We start from the raw sequence: 19,365 nt of genomic DNA, 5'->3' as shown, positions 1-19,365 counted from the left end.
CATTCAGTGAGCACTTACTAAGCACCATCCATGTGACAGGCTCCAGAGAGGAGTGAAGAGGGCGCCTGCGCTCCAGCAGCTCGCTGTCCTCGGGGGAAGGGTGACCAGTGGCCAGGCTGCTCGCTTCTGCAACAGAAAAGTGCACAGGACATGTGGGAGCCGCCAACTGACCCCAGCGTGGCAGGGGCTGGAGCCACCTTCCCAGGGGAGGAAATGCTTGAGTCAGGAGTGGTCGTTTGAAGAAGAGGGAGAAGGTTGGAGAAAGGGAAGCTGACATTTCCAGGACAGAGCAGGCAGCATGAGCACCACGGCAAGGGCTGGAGAGCTGCAGGAAGCTGAAAGGGGCAGAATGCAGCGAGGGCTGGAGGCGGGCAGAGACCGGGTCCAGAGAGGCTTGGGAGGCAGACTGAGAAGTGTGGATGTCATCCCAGAGGAAGTGGGTTCCACTGGGTCTTTAAGCAGGAGAGTAACGTGACCAGCTGACCACTGTTCTGGAAAGACCATCGTGGGGATAGGGAGGAGGATTGGGAGGCCGAGAGGTGGGCGGGGAGAACTAAAGCCACCATGGAAGCGGGGCACGGGAATGGCATGCCCTGGGATCTAGGGTTTGGTGACTGACGTCGCTGACTGGGCTTGGAGGCCGGAGGGAGTGGGGGCAGGATGCCGCACAGGTTTCTGCTGCTGGTCACTATCCTTTGCCAACACCAGGGGTTGGCATGTATTTCTCTTTCGATGACTGTTTTCCTTTCCCTTTAGGTTGGCATCAACAAGGTCTTTGCAGAGGTCCTGCCTTCTCACAAGGTGGCCAAGGTCCAGGAGCTCCAGAATGAAGGGAAGAAGGTCGCCATGGTGGGAGATGGGGTCAATGACTCACCGGCCTTGGCCCGGGCTGATGTGGGCATTGCCATCGGGACAGGCACGGACGTCGCCATTGAGGCTGCTGACGTTGTCCTCATCAGAGTAAGCTCAGCTGTATCTTCTCGTGCCCTGTTGTCCCAGTTGTGGAAGCGGTGAGGGCCGCGGGACAGAGCTCCTGACTGACCATGTGTTCCTCCTACAGAATGATTTGCTCGATGTGGTGGCTAGCATTCACCTGTCCAAGAGGACCGTCTGGAGAATACGCCTCAATCTGGTGCTGGCGCTGATTTATAACCTGATCGGAATACCCATTGCCGCAGGTAGGGTGGCTCTCCCCTGCTAGGTTACCTTTGACTCCAGCTGCCGGCCAGAAAGGCTTCTCTCTGCCTGCCGGGTTTCTGCCCAACTTAATGAGTAGCCCACTTCGCTGGCTGCCTGGCTGCCTGGCCGGCTGGCGGGGCAGAAACATTTTAGAAAGAGTTGATTTTATCATGTTCTCCACTTTCTAAGTCTCTGAAGGTAAACGAAAGCTGCAAAGATGGTCCCTGGGATTCCATGTTCCCTTGCAGCTCCCCCTGAAGCCCACGATGCCCCCTGTGGACTATCCCAGGTAGACCAGGGTGGGTGGGAGGCCCCAGTCCCCTAGACAGCAGCCCCCTGCCCAGCTCCGAGACCGCCTACTTCAGAGGCGTGCGGGCACATGGTCATGACACAGCAGTGGGGGTTTCTGAGCCGCCCCAAGATGGGGAACTTCACAGGGGGCAGCCCAAGGTGAGGACCGTCTCCTCTGAGCTGTGGCGTGAGTGTCGTCCTTCCCTTGGCCAGGGGTCTTCATGCCCATCGGCATCGTGCTACAGCCGTGGATGGGCTCGGCGGCCATGGCGGCCTCCTCCGTGTCTGTGGTTCTCTCATCGCTGCAGCTCAAGTGGTGAGTCCCTCAAGGCGGGAGCGCGCACCACAGGCGGTGCTCGCTAGGCCTTCTCCCCCCACCCAGCCGCCCTGTGGGCTAGCGAAGGGCAGGTGCTGGGCGCAGGTGCCCAGTGCACCACGGCAGGTGTGCGTCATGACCTGACCAGCGCCACGAGGGGGTCATTCAGCACCTCCCAGCCATCTGCACTGTTCGTGTAAATGCCACGTACATGTGCGGTCCTCGGGTATTATCAGTTGTCCTTTTTTGAAAAGACGTTTATTCGTGCTTTCATTTAACAAAAGTTAACGGCAGCCTACACTGTGCCGGGCATTTGGATGGGAAGTTTCTCAATCAGGCGAACTTTACCTGAACCCTAGGAGCTCGATACCCTCTCCTTTAAAAATCCTAAAATCCATGGGGTTTCCATACCATACGTTATTGAAAGACTTTGGTGAGAGCTCTTCGCCGTCCTTCAAAAAAAACCAAAAAACAAAAAAAACCCCTATGCCCACAATGGCTCAAATGCTCCCGGATTCTCACTTGGCAGCTATAAGAAGCCCGACCTGGAGAGGTATGAGGCGCAGGCCCAGGGCCGCATGAAGCCCCTGACGGCGTCACAGGTGAGCGTGCACATCGGCATGGATGACCGGCGACGGGACTCCCCGAGGGCCACGCCCTGGGACCAGGTCAGCTTCATCAGCCAGGTGTCTCTGTCCTCCCTGAAGTCCGACAAGCTGTCTCGACACAGTGCTGCGGCTGATGATGGTGGGGACAAGTGGTCTCTGCTCCTGAATGACAGAGATGAGGAGCAGTGCATCTGAAAGCTCCAGGCGGGTGCAGAGCCAGGGGTCCATCTCCTCAGTGAGTAGCTGGCCTGGCTTTCCCCGTGGCCGAGGCTCAGGCCAAAGAGGTGCAGCACCAGCAGCAGGATGGGCGAAGCTCCCCTCCAGCCATGGGGACTTCGACTCCCCGGACATTCCTGGTCATCCCTCCTAGCATGTGCCACGTCCAGATGTGGCTCCTGGGTAGGCCCCGCCCCACACCCCCACCCCCCGTGCCTGGATCCCACCAGCACAGGGGCCAGGCTTCCGGGCTGACCATGCTGTTGGCCTGGGCTTGTTGGGAACCTTGCTGGACTCTAGCAGAGGAGAGGACAGCCAGCCCTCCTCGCAGACCTCTGCTTTAGTGTTTGGAATGACTGCTTATAAAATGAGGAAAATCTCACCAGGACCAAAAACTTAGCTGGGCCTTTCCTTAGAACTCACGAGAAGCCTTGTGTTGGGTTCTTTTTGACGACACCCACATGCGTTGCGTATCTGAGACCACAGTTTACCTCAAATACACCCCACTGACGTCTGCCGGCATCGCCTTTCCTTTTCTGTTCTTAACACTGGGCCCAGCCCACCCCAGCCCACCCCTGCCAGATCTCTGACAGCAGGACCCTAGTGATCCCTGCTGTTGCCCTCAGGCCCGCATCTGCTCCCTCTCGCGCCGGCCAGAGAGCCCGCCTTGCTTCTCTTCAGGCTGAGGGGAGTTCTCTCCTGACTGTGTGCCCCCTGGCCACGGAGTCCTGGCTTCTCGCTCCTCGGAATGGTGTGCCCTTGTGGATTGTTGCCACCCCGCTGGAGTGAGGGTCTCAGAGCCTGAGACCTGGGAAACCCTGCCTCCTGTGGGGTCCAGGTCCTTGGGACATGCGGAGGCCTGTCGTGCTTGAAACCGCGTCCCGCGGGGAGGTGTGTGCGCTTGCCAGACCGCCTTGCACACCTCCGGGAGCTTCGGGGACATGGTCTGCTATGGGACTGTCAGCTCGCGGAGTTCAGTAGAGTTCACGTCCGTGGTGCTCCTGCTGGTGCCAACTGCACGGAAACGCGTACCTGAAGAAGAGGGAATCACACTCTCCAGCAGCTTCTGCTTGTGCACACGGGGCCGGCGCCTTAGGAAAGGAGTCACCACTGCTGCCCCAAGGGAGAGCGTGTTTCACACTTTCAGTGGCTCTTTGTGATTGTGGGAAGTCAGAGGCGCAGGAATGGGGCCGGTTTTAGACCGTCAAGTCGGCGGTGATTGGCGGAACCACATGGTAGTACACGAGTAGAAAGAAAATAGATTTTAAGGTAGAGAGAGCCCTTATCACACACAAAATAGTTTTATTTATTGAGTACCAGTTATGTTTCAGGGACAGTGTAAGCACTTTTTCTAGGCTACTTGTAATCTTCCCAACAAACCAGCCAAGTAGATACTGCTGTCCACGCCGGACGGGCAGGGCGGTAGGCTCAGAGAGGCTGGGTATCCTGCCCAGGTCGCACAGCCCGCGCATATGCCAGAACAGGGAAGTCTTTTCTCCGCGGTGGCTGCCACCAGAATATCAGTTGGCAGGAATAAACAGGAAAAAGCCACCTGCTCCTAGAAGAACAAGTCTGCCAGGTGATCGATTCATTGTTAGCGACTTGGAATGAAACTTGATCTCGGGATCAGCTCACCTTTCCCTGCGATGGTTTGTTTCCATTTTTGCCTATAATCTCGTGTTGCTGGGTCTTACCCCCTACAATCCTGCAGTGGGTTCCATTGTGTTCCTGTCGTTTTCAGTCTTCCTTTCCCTCGGGCCTCTTCCTGCCCTGTCCTTCCTTTATTCCTGGCTGTGCTCAGGAGGGTTTCTTGTTTTCTAACTAGGTTAATCATTTCTAAAGGATCTAATTGTATTGATTTCACAAAGGCTTTTTAGGACCATAAACCTCATGTGTATATGGCCGTGAAAATATTTATATAATTGTACAGAATATAACCTTTAGATGTTCAGGGGGTAAGAATTTTTTGTGTGTCAGATAAGAAGAGTTCCTGTTTCAAAAACTTTCCATGCTGTATTAGAATAAAGTTTATTTTTATTCATCTAAAGGCTGCCTCTAGCTGGCTCTGTGCATGCGAGAAGCATAATTGAGGCCAGTGCAAGGCCTCTTCTGCAAGGGGGGCGGGGGCAGAGAAGGGTCGGGTTTCACTGTGGAGGCCCGCTCCAGTGGCCAGACCCTCTGATCTGCGCCCCCCCGCCCCCCGCCCCAGCACCCTGCAAGCCCCTGTCCCGCAGTGTGTGTGTGGGGAGAACTCTCTGGAGGACAGCCCCTGTCTGGGTACCTGTCCCCCTGGGCCAGACACAGGCCTCGATCTGCCCCATTCGATGCACTTCTCTGCTTGACAGAAATTGTCAACAAAAGGCTATCTCAGACATACACATTTTAATCAGGAGGGCTATATTTTGGGTCCCTTGGCCCCAAAGGAGTGGGGCAGGGGGAGTAGTAGAAATGTCTGGACCAAAGGACTCTGCTGGGAAGGCTCTGTGGGCATCTTGGAGTGGCAAGGGGGCCCTGAGTGAGCTCCAGCTAAAGGTGAGGTGACAGGGTAATTTATCATCCAAACCAGGACGCTTTTAAGAGTGAAAGGGGTGCTATTAATAATTATGCCAGGCCAACTGGCCTAAACCGAGACTCTCCGGGCAAACTGGGGCATGTGATCACCTTCCTAAAAAGGGAAATAGACATTATGAAGTCACAGACACAAACTGTAGGACTTCAGGATTCTGCCCTAATTGTAGGTTCCGTAGACGTGTGGGGAACCTATCCTTTATCCGATTTGGGATCTTCCCCCCGCTCTGGCCATCCTGAGGTCAGCACTTCCCTGCAGAATCATGGAGGTGATATCTTTTTGGCTCACTATGACCACAGGGAGAACCAGGCAGGGGTTTGTCCCACTTGCTTGCCCCACGGTCCGTCCAGCACACCACGTAGCGCTTCATGCCAGGCATGCTGGACTGTTTTTCTGGATGCCCACGTATGGGAATTTCATGCTGTATGCATGTCCCCTTGTGGGAAGAGAGGGTTGATACCACGTTAGCAAGGGATTCCATTGCTTTAAAAAATAGATCCTTCTAAAACATGAGCAAATCTCCCTGATAACCATTCCACACGCACCAGAAGAAATCACAGTGTCTATCCATTCCTGGTAAGTTTTCAGTCTTTAAGATCTTAGTAAAGCCTTGTGATGGGGTAACCTTTTAAGTAAATGGATAATCTAGTTTTTTGGTAAAGACGGCACCTTCCAATTGACATGGCAAAAAATAGTCAAATTGTTCTGCTAGTTTGCTAAGAAACCAAGATTAATAAAGTGGCCTTTATTTTAAGAAAATCCAGCATAAACCAAAATCAGCCCATCAAATAGGTTAATTAGAAAAAGATTATTTGAGGGCGCCTGGGTGGCTCAGTTGGTTAAGCGACTGCCTTCAGCTCAGGTCATGATCCTGGAGTCCCAGGATCGAGTCCCGCATCGGGCTCCCTACTCGGCAGGGAGTCTGCTTCTCCCTCTGACCCTCCCCTGTCTCATGCTCTCTCTCTCTATCTCATTCTCTCTCTCAAATAAATAAATAAAATCTTTAAAAAAAAAAGATTATTTGAATTAGAGACAGATTTTTTTTATTTTTTTTTTTGGCTTTAAAAAAATTCACATCAACAGGCGCCTGAGTGGCCCAGTCAGTTAAGCATCCTACTCTGGATTTCGGCTCAGGTCATGATCTCAGGGTCATGAGATCGAGCCCTGTGTTGGGCTCCACGCTGGGCATAGAGCCTGCTTAAGATTCTCTCTCTCTTTCCCTCTGTCCCTTCCCTCCTTCCTCCCCCCTCCCCAGCTTGTGGCAATCTTCTCTCTTAAAAAAATTCATGTCAATATTTCAGCAGGTAAATTCCCTAATGCATATAAATACTTCTTGAGTTAGAAAAGTTCTACTCTGCATAAAACTTTTTCTTAAATCGCATCTTTTGTTTAAAGAAAACAGGTAAGAAGTGCATAATACAAAGAAATGCTTTCAGCAAGCAATCATGCTGACTCAGTTTCCCTTTGCAGATGACCCTGTATGTGGGAGCGCTGATCTGGCTTCGGGTGCACTGTGGAGCTGGTGGGAATGAAACCACTCTGCTTCCTGAGTTTTCACGCACAACATGGGCAGGGACATAAACACCACCGTGTGGGTTTATTCCAGAGGGAGATGTCTACTTACCTGCCGTTTTCCTTTGTGTGAAGACAATGACAATGGTTGAAATTACAGGATAGAATATGAGAATGTTAGATAATGCCACGAAATCCCTGAGTCTCCTTTATTCTATTCAAAAAGATGAATAAACAGATGTGAAATCATCCATGGGCTAAGATGAAAACAAGAATTGAAGGAAATTTAACATTTTTTTCCTCTGAAAAGGAAATGGCCATTATTTCTTCTTACTTAATGTAAGCCTAATAACTGCTTATAGCAAAAATTTGAACATAGGGAAATATATAAGGTGGGGGAAAGCACCCAAAAGGAAACCCCATGAACATGATTTTGTGGAGGGTGTCCTCTGTGGGTGGATCACACTGAGACCCCGAGGGAGCAAAGCCTGTCTGCCCCCAGGGGCCCAGCTCCCTGATCTCCGGGTGCTGTAGTGAGCTGGGGATGCAGCTGTTGTGAACCCACAGATAACCAGGTCCCAGTGACGTCAGGAGGAGACAGACAATAATCAAAGACGGGGAGGCGAGGCCAATGGCTCTGTGCTGGTTCCCCAGTGGGTTGTCTCTCCTGCTCACCCTGTCCTCACAATGATCTTAAGAATGATAGGCATCAGTTCTCATTTCCACAGATGGGGGGACCACGCTCAGGGGAGTCCAGCTGACCGTGCAGGAGACAAGGCTGGGAAAGGTGTTCAAGCCCGTTTGGCTCTGGTCCTACCAGGCCCACCTCCCTCCCTGCAAAGGTGACACCCGGTGCTCTCAGCAGGAGAAGCTGGGCCTCCCTGGCCCCTCTGGCCCCCCCATGGCATGCTTGGGGCAAGAGAAGTGTCCTTTTGCAGGACAGTGTGTTCTATCTCGAGAGCCACCAGGTGTCTCTCTGACCAAAACAACCTCCTAGTCTGCAGCAGGATCCCAAATCTCTTGATCATTGTTTTTTTTCTGGATGCGTCTGGAAATTCAAATAAAGCTCATCATAACGAAAATGGGAGATGGTGCAGAACGTGAGGCTGGAGTCCAGCTCTGGCACGGGGGCACCTCTAAGCTATGATGTGTTTATGCGGGCATGGTTAGCCCGCATTTAGCCATGCAGAGTATGTCGTTGGGATGACTCGGCAGTGAACTTCTCTATCATCACGTGTGTCTGTCTGTGCTTCATGCTGTTTCCAAGTTAAGATTTTTTTTAAGCTTGAACATAAAAAAAAAAAAAAAACGGTTTTAAAGGCTCATAGTGATTTTCAGTGTCCCCGAAGCTCCAGGTTCTGAGACTCCTGTGTTTGTCTTGGATTTATAGGCTCCACCCCAAGCCCCTGGGCAGAAGTGTGTCCCTGGTAGTGTCCATTACGGCCCCCTTGGGGGTCGCTGGATCCTGAGCTGGGCTTACCTGCTGTGGACCTCTATCTCCTCTTCTATTTGGTGAGGAGCACTGCCCTGTTTCCTGTCCCGAGATAGGAAACCCCCACCCAAGTGCAAGGTGGCCGATGGTCTCGGGTAACCTCAGTAGGCAATGCAGGTGTCGTCCTGTCTCCTTTAGATCTTCCTGCCTTGTCGCAATTTAAAAAAGAACGAAGTGTGACCTGGGGCCTCATCTTCCTCATCTGTAATAATAGTTTCCCCGTCCCAAGATAATGGTGAGGATAGAGTGAGGTCATCTGAGGAAAGCACATGCTGAGCACACAACAAATGTTAGCTGTTGTAGTTGATGTCATTCATGATGGTGGATGTATTCTAGATGAAAAACACACGGCTCACAGCCTTTCCACACAAGCATGCAAAACCCACCCTTGTGTGTTCCCTCGCTGGGCCTGAGGAAGCACCCACTTAATGGGTCTGCTTCTCAGACCTCCTGGACTGTGTGGCTTGCTTTCAAAGGAGCAGTCTTTGTCCAGTAGCTGCACACCAGGCTGGATTCCTGCTCCTCGTTTCCCGGTGGTTCTAGGACCTGATGCTCCACCGTGGCATGCCCCATGTCCCAGGAAGAACATTGCAGCAGGAGGCCATGCCCTGGAGGAGAAAGTAAGAGCACCCACTGCGACCCAAGTTCAAAACCCGATTCCACCCCATGAGGTGGTCACTCTGCTTTCTGATCTTCCGATTCAGTGTAGAAGAGAGGAGCTCCTACTTCACCGGAGTGTGTGGCCTACAATTGTGCATGTCAGTAAGTATTGATGGTCTGAATGATGCACAGTGGGAATTAGGAAAGTAATAAGTAAAGGGTGCTAGTGAGCGAGAGCTGCTGAAAAGGAAGTGGCTTCTTTTTCCTGTGTCCTACCAGTCTGGTCTAGAAGGCAGGACCTTGTCTCGCTCAACCCATCTGCATCCTACTTAGGACTTCGAGCATTTTCACCAATCTCTTTTGATGCCTTTCCTTTCTCTCCAGGGTAGAATTATGTCACTTCAAGTATGGTTTCCTAAAGAATATACGAATACTTGATTGAAGAGAACAATCTTGCTCTCCTATTTCTGACGACCCAGCCTCGGGGACTAAATCTAACCCCGCAGAGGTGTGGTATTTCCGTCACACAGGGGGGTGGCCCGGGACGTCACGTGGCTTCAGTCACAGGATAACCTGCCTTGAATTGTCCCCAGTGGGGGGAGAGGGGCAGGGAGAGGAGCTTTTTTTTCTGGAGGAATATATGTGTGTTATAAACTTCTGTTTTCTCCTTCCTGGTAAACGGTCAGAATTAAAGCTAAAAGCCATATGAGCTTAGAATCTAGCGAAGCGTTGAAATTTGTTACTTCCGGGAATCTAAAAGAGGCTTGTAGTGCGAGTCTCTGACTTTGGGTGCACTTCAGTTTGGATCCAACGGGGTGTCCGGTAAAGTGTGACAAATACTAGACACCTCAGGATGGGGGCTTTGGTTTCCATTTAAAGCTCCACCCATTTTTAGGTAATGTTTTAGTGTATATATGGCTTTCCCTGTTGGTGATCAGTGCTCCCCTGTCCACGTGAAGGACAGTCGGTGCAAGTGACTCTTGTCCCTCCCCCTCCTCTTGCCTCCCAGCCACACATGCACGCGCACGCACACGCACACACACACACCCCTAATGGGCAAAGTGAGATCCTGTGCCTTAGAGTGGGAATCAGGGGAGGAGAGAAAAATCACATCTGGTCCCTGTGTCGGAGAGGAGGGTAGCATTTGGGTTGGCCATTAAAGCGTGGGTTGTGATTTCATGGAAGGATATGGAGGGAGAGGCCTTCATGAAGAGGGCAAAGGGGCCTTCAGGGGGAAGGCACGTGGCCAGCTTGGTTGGTCAGGGCTGCTGGCTACAGTGTGGTCTGGGTGTGTGGAAGGTGGCCCTCAGAGGGCGAGCTTAGAAGTCAGCCTGGAAACATTTGTTGACTAGAGTTCAAGGACCTGAAGTGACCTCTAAGGGCCAGGATGTGCAGAAAACCACTCAGACCACTCCTTGGCAGGTGGCAGGGGGAAAATGTGGAAAGGGTATGAGTTAGAGAGGCAGGTCCTGGTACACATCTCTATGTGTCTCTCTCTAACTGAGCTGAAGGGGCATTTGGGATCTATCTACCTGTCTTTCTGTACCTACATGTCTTTCCTATATGTAGGTATATATATGTATATGCACACACACATGCATATTTCTATATGTATATATTGTATATGTGTATGTTGCTATTAAAACATCTGGATTAGTAAAAGGAAAGAAAAAAGTTATTTCTACCCTTGTTAACATTTGTTCACATTCTTGTTTCTTTCAAATTCTATTGGAGGAGCTCATAGGCAAAACTGTTGTTGATGGTATAAGAGAGCAATTAAGTTGAGAAATATTCAGAAAGCTGACCCTATTTCCAGTCAGTTTTAACAAGTCTTGTTCCAGGAGTTGTGCTAAGTGCTCAGGGAGGGCCTGGAGCATTTGGGAGGAGCATACAACAGGAGCCCGGTCCTTCAGCTGCTTTGCTAGCTCACGTGGACAAGGCTGTGGAGTCTGGGGAAAGCAATTTAGACATGAAGGAAGAGCTAAACAATGGCATGCTCCTTCTACGCGCAAGAGTTGTTTAGAGAGGAGCCATGTCCAGCAATGACAGGGAAGCATACGAGAGGATTAGGTATTGGAGGGTCTCAGGAGAGGGTAGGATTTGGTACACATTCCATCGGAGACAGAAGGCAGGAGGCTGCACTGAGCGGGTCACACAAGGAGGGCTGGCTGAAGCCTGCACTAAGAGCAGGGGATTGTGCTGTGAATTGAGGTGGACACCCGGGGTGCTCCACAGGAAGGTTCTGGCTAGGCCTGTCCTGCCAGTTCCTGTTATACCAAAGGTTCTGGTGAGTCATGAGCATAGAAACCCGAGTTCCCCAAACATACTGAAGGGCCCATGGAATCTCTGCCTCCATAATGGGATTGACATCGGGTACAGGGGAGGGATCTTGGCAGCCTGGGTCTTCTTGGAATGCATCTCAGAGAGGTGAGAACTGAGAGACCTTCAAGTGCAGGAAGGGTTTCCTCACTGGGAGAGGAGCGGGCATGTGGTGGGGGTGGTGCATGTGGAGGGAGCAAGGACTGGTTGTTGGGGACAGGACGAGGGGCAGGTGAACGTGTTAGGTGGGGCTGCACTGTTTGGAGGAAGCAGGGATAGGTGGTGGGGGGGGGGGAATCTCTTCCTTCTTCTCCCCAGCCACCCCTCCCAGCCCTCTTTTCTGAACAGTGGTCCTAGGAGTGCAAAGAGGAGATCCTGGGAAGACTCGCTGGTGCCAACTTTGGCCCCTCCTGGTCTCAATCCCTATCACAGGCTTGTGAAGACCCTCAACAGCCTGCCTTCCCTCCCAGGAACTGTTAAGAAAAGCTAAAGGTTGGGGGAGGAGAGTCCAACAGCATCTTGCGTGGCTTCAGTCTGCAGATGGTCACCCCGGGTGGCCCCGGGCAAGGGCACTGAAGGGCAGGGGAGGCAACAGACTTGCCCATCTGGTGTCACAGGCTGAGGAAGTGGTGATGTCCGGACTCAACTAGATAGGAAGCCCCACCTTGCCCCAAGCCTGGAGTGGGACTGATATTCCTTCATTCACTCAGCTCAAAGGATGCTTCTTCCTGAAGCAGGATACCCACCCGGAAATATGGCCCAAATGGATACAGACGGGCTAGGGTGTGTCTTTGGAAGGAAATGCACCTGCCATGAAAATGGAAGCGCCTCCTGGCTTCTCAGCTCTGCAGGAGGATGGGCTGAGGGCGTGGCGGGGGGAGGGGGGTTCCCTCTCCCCCCCACCTCTCCCCTTCTCTCTTCTTTCCTTTTTTTTCTCTTTCCCCCTTCTCTCTTCCTTTCCTACCTCCCTCTCTTCCTTCTTCCCATCCCCCTTTTTTCTTTCTTGTCTTTTTTTTCCCCTGTTCTTTCCTTTTTTCTTTTTAACAGCTTTGGAGTTGTTTGTGTCATAGGATTCTTTCAAGTCCTGGTCCTCAGCCCTCAACCCCAGCTACAGGACAAGCTGAGTGGTGGCTGCTACCCACTTTTAAGAGGCAACACCATCGGGCTGCCTGCGTGGACCCTGAGATGAGGTATTCTGGCTGATGCCTTTCCACAACCTCAGTGTGGATTTGACACAGCTGATTCTGCTTTTGTTTCTCCTGACCTTAACAAGCCACCAATTCCATTGCTTCCCCAGTGTGTCACGACTGGGGACGGTGAGGCCATGTCAGATGCACAAAGCCGGTTCTTCATCGGGCCATTCATATCTGATTTCTTGAGACACTTTATCGAATAGCTTGGATGCAAAACCTCTACAAGAGGTAAGCAGGCCTGAGTCACAGCCCAGATTTCAGAGTCTAAAGCCTGAGCTACTCCTGCTGGCAAAGCTGGGCTGCAGTGCGGAACTCCTAGGGGCTCATCCTCACTTGCCAACACAGAGGCATGTCCCAGAAAGTCGCTCAGTCAGCGCCACATGCGGTGACAGGCCACAACCTGAATCTGGCCAAGGCTTCAAACAGCCCACTCCATCCCCCCCGCCACCACATAGTGTGGTAGACAGGACAGTGCTCCCCATTGATGTGCACATCCTCATCTTCAAACCCTGTCACCTTACACGGGACTCTGCAGATGTGTTGGAGTTAAGGATCTTGAGATGGGGAGAGTCCCGGATCCCGCAGGTGCGCCAGGGTCATCACAAGGGTCATCAAAAGTGGGAGATAGGAAGAGTCAGAGAAGAAGACGTGAAGACAGGAGCAGAGGTTGGGGTGATGTGCTCGAAGCTGGAGGATGGCGCCTCAAACCAAGGAATGAAGGTGCCCTCAAGAAGCTAGAAAAGGCAGGGAAATGGGTTCTTCCCTTGAAACTCCAGAAGGACCCACCCCTGCCGACAGCTTGATCTTCGCCCGTAAAACATTTTTTGGGCTTCTGACCTCCGGAACTGTAAGATAATACATTTGTGCTGTCTAAGCCATTGAGTTTGTGATAATTTGTTCCAGCGGCCATGAGAAACAGAGCCACCCCCCTATGGGCTCTGCAGGCCCCTGAGCCAACCAGTGCCCGAGGTAACAGCCGAAGCCTTCCCCAGACCAACCCGGGCTTCTCCAGAGAAGCTCCAGAAGCCAGCTGAGTTTGGAAAACCCTGGCATATAAACAGGACTCTTTCCTGGAGATGAGCTCTCAGAACCTCTAATGTGTTGATCTGTCTGAAAAAGAAAAGGACATGTGCAGAGAGGGTTTCCCAGTGCTCTAACTGGGGCATCTGCCAAGTGATAACGCCTGTGGGAGGGGTCTGGGAAGGATCGACCGATGTGCTGTCCAGCTCTCCCAGCCCATTTGTCTCCACTCCGTGACCTCCCCTAGTCAGGGGTCGTTGTTACCTGCAGAGAGGTGGGAGGGAGGACCCAGAGAACGAAGCCGGGAGTCCTGCCCTTACATTCCAAAAAGGCCCAGCTCAGGGGTGCCTGAGTGGCTCAGTTGGTTGAGGATCCGACTCTTGATCTCAGCTTGGGTCTTGATCTCGGGGTTGTGAGTTCAAGCCTTACGTTGGACTCCACACTGGGCGTGGAGCATACTTTAAAAAAAAAAAAGAAAGGCACAGCCCAGATATACAGCTGTATTAGTGGGAAGACTGTCCAATCAAGCTGAATCGGCATGCCTTTCCCCAACACACACACGCACACGCCCACACACGCGTGAGCACACACAGGCACACACCACAATCCCCCACACCGGCCAGGGGGAGGGATGATGGCACGCAAGCCTGAGCAACGAGAAAGCTCCCATTAGGTTGAGCTCCTGAGAAAATGCTTTGGACCTTGCCCCCACCCCCACACTACCCCTCCTGGCTGAGTCGGACGGAGGAAAGAGGAGGGGTTATATATTTGTGGGAGAAAATGCTTGAGCCCCTTTAATTCTGGTGGCTCAAAAGTCAAGCAGCCCGTCACCCACCATGCTGTGGGCCGCTCAGAACTTGCCTCATGGCTGGGGCTAGCAGAAGACAGGGGCCGCCGGGCTGTCATGTGCTCTGATGGTGGCCCTTCCGAGGCAGAGGCCACCTGGCATGCCTTAGAGAGGGACAGCCCCAGGGTCCAGGGTGCCCAGCCTCGGATGATGACCTTGCCCACACGCAGCCTGGCAGTGGACTCCCGGGAACCGCTCAGAACTTAGACCCAGAGGACTGAGGAGCGAACCTGCCAGGCTGGGGAGCGGAGGATCATTTAAGGCTCCTGGATTCCTGCCTGGAATGACTGACATGTCATTTCCAGCCCGGTGCCATTGGCAGTTGCAAAAGCAATTACCTGGCAGACCCATGTTTATGGACTGAGAGGAAACTGCTGGATATCTCAAAGCCCACTAAGCACCAGGTACTGAAGGAAAAAACCCAGACTTGCCGCCCCCCATCCCTTGACATGAGCCTTACCGCTCACGGTCGCCCCAGACACTTGACATCCTGAGGGGTCTGCAGCCACTTCTCGGTCCCAGGTCAAATGTCGGAGTGTTGAACAGGATTGACGGCTCCCTTTCTGACCTGTTCCTCGAGCCTTGCTAGAGCTGTGAATTGCCCACATCGGGAGTCAAACCAAGCAAGTTCGAGCCAAGGAGGAATCTATAATCAGGCTGTAGGAGTGTTGTGGGAATACAGTTGAGCCTCAGGAAGAATTGGGGCTGGGAGTCTGAAGGCCGCCAGGAACCCATTCCTTCCCTGAATGTTTACTAGGCACCTCTCCCAATTGTAGGTGCTGGGTCTGCAGCAGGAGAATGAAGCAGATGAGATGCATGCCCTTCAGGAGCTGGAATTCTAAGGCAAGAGAGAAAGACAACAATAGACAGACGTAATCTCACCTCTGCTAGTGGGAAGCACTGCAGAGACCCTGCAGCAGGACGATGGGGCAGAGGGGATGGTGCTGAGGGGCGGGGAGGGGATATTTTAGCTAGGCAGCAGGAGAGGTGTCTCCGCAAAAGTGTCCGTGGAAAGATAGAGGCCTGTACGTGTGAACGCCTGAGGGGGCTCCAGCTGGGAGCGTCCCAGGAGAGGCAAGGGCCAGAGAGTAGGAGGGAGCATGGTTGGAAGGGTGGGACCAGAACTCCCAGGGGCATGCCAGCCAGAGCAAGAAGCTGATAGAAGCCTTCATTCCAAGGCTGATGGAAGACATTGGAGGGTTTTGAGGAGAAGAGTGACACGATTTCATTTGTGTTTTTAAAAGATCACTCCAGCTGCTATGTGGAAAGGGGATTGCAACAAGGCCCCTGGGAGAGTAGTGGGCAGGACGCCAGTCCTGTCCCTGCCCCAGCTGCCCAGACCTCTCGTGGGTCCAGTGCTCCACAGCCCACCTGTTCAGGAGCTAAGCCTGCAGCTGCAGGAGGTTAGTGAATGACCCCAGCACCCAGCAGAGCTCTGAGGAAGCCCAAGCCCAAGACCAAGTCCATCCTGAGCGCCACCTCCCCAGTCGCCATCCAGTCAAGATCTCTAGCTCTAGTGACCCTCACACTGACCCCATTTCCTGCCCTGTGCCTTAGCCCAGACACCCCCCCAGAGTTCGCCCAAGGTGTGCCTGGCACAGAAGTTAAGTACATGTTTGCTGGATTACCAGGAAATCTTATCCTTTCTCTGTCTACCATTGGCTGGCTTAAGACGATGCAGTTTCACTTCATCTGAAGTGAAAAACACAAACTAGTCCATAACTGGCTTTTATCAGAAGCCTAAGTACTGCAGAATACAGGCAAGCGGCTCTCCTTTTTCTCCTGAAATGTAAAATCATGCCGAGAGTATGCCCTTTGATCCCAGGCGTATAAATCACTATTACGATGCCTCTTGGACTCCTCACTGCCAACTTCATTCCTGAATTTCCACAAAATAATGCCATTGGCTGCCTAGTCCTTTGATCCTGACCTTGGTGGTGGGAGGTTCTATGACTTCCTTCCCTCTCCCCCTTCCTCCCTTCATGTTAATCCACTGTGAGTTAGGTATGATGTGGCAATCGTGGAGAGATGAAATCAATGTATTCTGCTTGGAGTTGAGTGGGCGGATCAGAGAGCAAGCAAGCACAGCCGAGTGTTGAGGGCCACTGGGAGGTGATCTGTATGAGGCCCGCGGCGTGCTCGTGCATGGGTACGCTGGGGGTCATTACAGCACTGTTCGTATGGGGAGCAGCCAGGGGGTCCCTCAAGACGGAAATGGGTAGACAACTTGTGGCATGTGTCATATAATGAAGTACTCTGCTGCATTTAAGCTGGATGAGCTCGATCTACATATATCAACATGGAGAACTCGCAAATCACAATGTTGAGTGAAAAAAGTTGCAGACACAAAAATATAGTGAAATTGCTTTGTATACATTTTTATTTGTATTTTTTTTAATTGTTCATTTGAGAAAGAGAGTAACTGTGGGGAGGGGCAAAGGGAGAAGAAGAGAGAGAAGCAGACGCCCCACTGAGTGCAGAGCCCTACACCGGAAGGGCTCGATCCCACCACCCTGAGATCATGGACCTGAGCCACAATCAAGAGTCAGACGCCCAACGGACTGAGCCACCCAGGCGCCCCACTTTGTGTACATTTTTAAAAGAAAATAGTTGCACATATTGTTGTAGACACAGGCTTCTGGAGTCAAAGTACACATATGGGGTGGAGGAGTTACCAACTGGGTTTAGAACAGCAGTTTCCCCCAAGGAGAAAAGAAAAGAAAGGGGTCTGAGAGAATCTGAGAAGTATTTAGGCTCTTCAACTATATTTGTAACATGTTTTTTCTAAAAATATGAGGCAAAAATGTCAGCACTGGTCAAATCTGGGTTATGGGTACATTGATTTTGCCTATATATATATTTAAAATATGAATATATTTTTTAAAAATACATGTGGGTCTGCAGTTTGGCGAGAGGCCAGGCCCGAAGCTGTAGAGGAGGGGATCATCTTCACCAAAAGCTCAGGTGAAACTCTGGGGCAGATGTGTTTGCTCAGGCTGTGCACGTTGATTCATGACACAGAAAGGAGCAAAGACCTCGGCAAACACTTATTTTTAAGGAAGGATGTGGATATAAAGCAGACAGAGGACTCAGAAGAGGGCCCAGAGAAGGAAAATAGCCAGAAGGGATGTATGATGAGGAGGCCCTAGAAAACAGGGTTTTTTTTGTTTTTTGGTTTTTTTACTGTTCAGTATGTAGAAACACAGAGGAGAACACAGCGGGTACAATGAATCTCCATACACCTGCCCTTAACCTCTCCTTGAAATAAGTAATTTTCAAGATTTTGCCCAAATTGCTCCTTCTCTTCCCCCTTTTCTTTCCTTTTTTGAGTTGCTGAAGTAGTTTAAAGCAAATCCCAGACACCGTGTCTTTCTATCCCCACATAATGCAGTATGCATTTCTAAAATACCCAGACATGGAGAGAGATTTTTATTAAAAAGATTTTATTTATTTTTTGACAGAGAGAGAGCACAAGCGGGGGAGCATAGGCAGAGGCAGAGGGAGAGGGAGAAGCAGGTTCCCTGCTGAGCAGGGAGCCAGATGTGGGACTCCATCCCCGGACCCTGGGATCATGACCTGAGCCGAAGGCAGACGCTTAACTGACTGAGCCACCCAGGCGCCCCTAGAGAGAGATTTTTAAGGAGGGAAACATCAGAAGCATTAAATGTTGCAAAGGACTGGAAAGAGAAGAGGATGGAGGGGCCGTCACCCAAGGTGTGGGTGCCAGGACGAATGCTGGTCCCAGAGGCGTGGCTAGGATTGGCTGTTGGAGGTGGTGGAGGCCACCCCTACAAGAAACGCAGTTTATTGGGCGCCTGAGTGGCTCAGTCATTAAGCGTCTGTCTTCGGCTCAGGTCATGGTCCCAGGGTCCTGGGATCGAGTCCCACATCGGGCTCCCTGCTCCGTGGGAAGCCTGCTTCTCCCTCTCCCACTCCCCCTGCTTGTGTTCCTTCTCTCACTGTGTCTCTCTCTGTCAATTAAATATATATCTTAAAAAAAAAAAGAAAGAAAGAAAAGAAACACAGTTTATCATTTCCAGAAGCCTGATGGCAAAAGGAAGGCAAAAGGGGACAGCATGAGAGTGCGGCAGACACGAGGAAAGAGATCTAAGGATGGAGGGACATCAGTATCTGGGGGCTTGGAGGACAGATATGAAAGAAGAAGTAAAATGGATGGAGCAAATCCCCGCGGCAGAAGTGAACGAGAGCAAGTACAGTGGGGCTAATTCTTCAGTAACCAGGAGCGAAGTTACTCAAAGATCTAGTGGTGGGAAGAAAGAACATTGACAATCTTTGAGGGCCCCGAGTCTGCCATTTGGGACCTGCGAGTTTGGAATGCCCTGGGGGCATGGGGACCAGGGGTCAAGCCAGGATTGTGATAATATTGTGATTTATTGAGCCCCTGCTGCGAGTCAGGCGCGTTCATGAATCTCATTTAATCCTCATACACTTTGCAGCTTGGGAAAGTGGACTCGGAGGTGGTAAATACTTGTGCAGACACTTAGTACATCACCGAAGTACTCTGACCACAGGGCTCTTCTGTCTTTGCTCTTGAGTCTGTGGAGTTCCTAATCTCCGTCCAAGGTCTCCCTCTCCTCCCTCCCCTGCGCACCCTCTCTGGGGCAAGCAGGACTCTTAGGACTCCCCCTACATCCTTCCATCCTGCAGCGCCACATCCACACTGGCTGTGTTTGTTCAGAAAGACGAGCATTTGTTCAGAAAGACGAGCCTGTGGATGTAGCTGATCCCTGGAAAGCCCTTTAGAAAAGGAAGGCAAGCTTGCCCTGCCGAGCTCCATGGACATATTCGCCCCTTTCAGGGGTATTCTACAAAACAAACAGGTGTAATGCGGGACTGGGAGGTGCGTGGGCTGTGATCCATAAACCACATCTTCTCTGTAAGAAAAGTCTTTGCGTGGCCAGTAGGCGGGATGCAGGGCTTTACCCACAGGTGAGTGTTAAGTGGGGGCCTTGCTTGTGCTCCTCAGTGCAATGGAGTGGACCAAGCACTGGGTTTGGATGCAGACCTGAGTTCGAATCCCTCCTTGGGCGCATCAGTCAGCTTCCTGGAACCTGAGGATCAAGGGAGAAAGCTGCATACGAATGCTTGGAGGGTGGAGGAATGAAGAAAGGGGAGGAGGCTATGAATGGTCAATCTACCCCTGCTGAGTTTAATTGGAGTGGACAGAGTGTGTTTGATATGG

At 51.7% G+C, this 19,365-nt stretch overlaps 1 protein-coding gene across 3 annotated transcripts in view; it reads left to right on the top strand.

The window, feature by feature from the left end:
* The window catches only part of ATP7B (ATPase copper transporting beta), a 72,405-nt gene extending 69,816 nt beyond the window's left edge, over window positions 1-2,589 (top strand). For all 3 annotated transcript variants that reach the window (XM_035003466.1, XM_035003465.1, XM_035003464.1), the window contains 4 exons: window positions 757-960; window positions 1,061-1,178; window positions 1,684-1,786; window positions 2,316-2,589. In XM_035003466.1, coding sequence (XP_034859357.1) covers window positions 757-960; window positions 1,061-1,178; window positions 1,684-1,786; window positions 2,316-2,589 — 699 coding nt within the window. The remainder of the gene's footprint in view (window positions 1-756; window positions 961-1,060; window positions 1,179-1,683; window positions 1,787-2,315) is intronic.
* The last annotated feature ends 16,776 nt before the right edge of the window (window positions 2,590-19,365 follow it).

This window comes from Mirounga leonina, unplaced genomic scaffold, assembly GCF_011800145.1.
Source record: "Mirounga leonina isolate KUSES-001 unplaced genomic scaffold, KU_Mleo_1.0 Mir_127, whole genome shotgun sequence".
Classification (NCBI taxonomy): Eukaryota; Metazoa; Chordata; class Mammalia; order Carnivora; family Phocidae; genus Mirounga; species Mirounga leonina.
The sequence above is the reverse complement of the archived record's forward strand: the minus strand, read 5'-3'. Positions and strand labels throughout refer to the sequence as shown.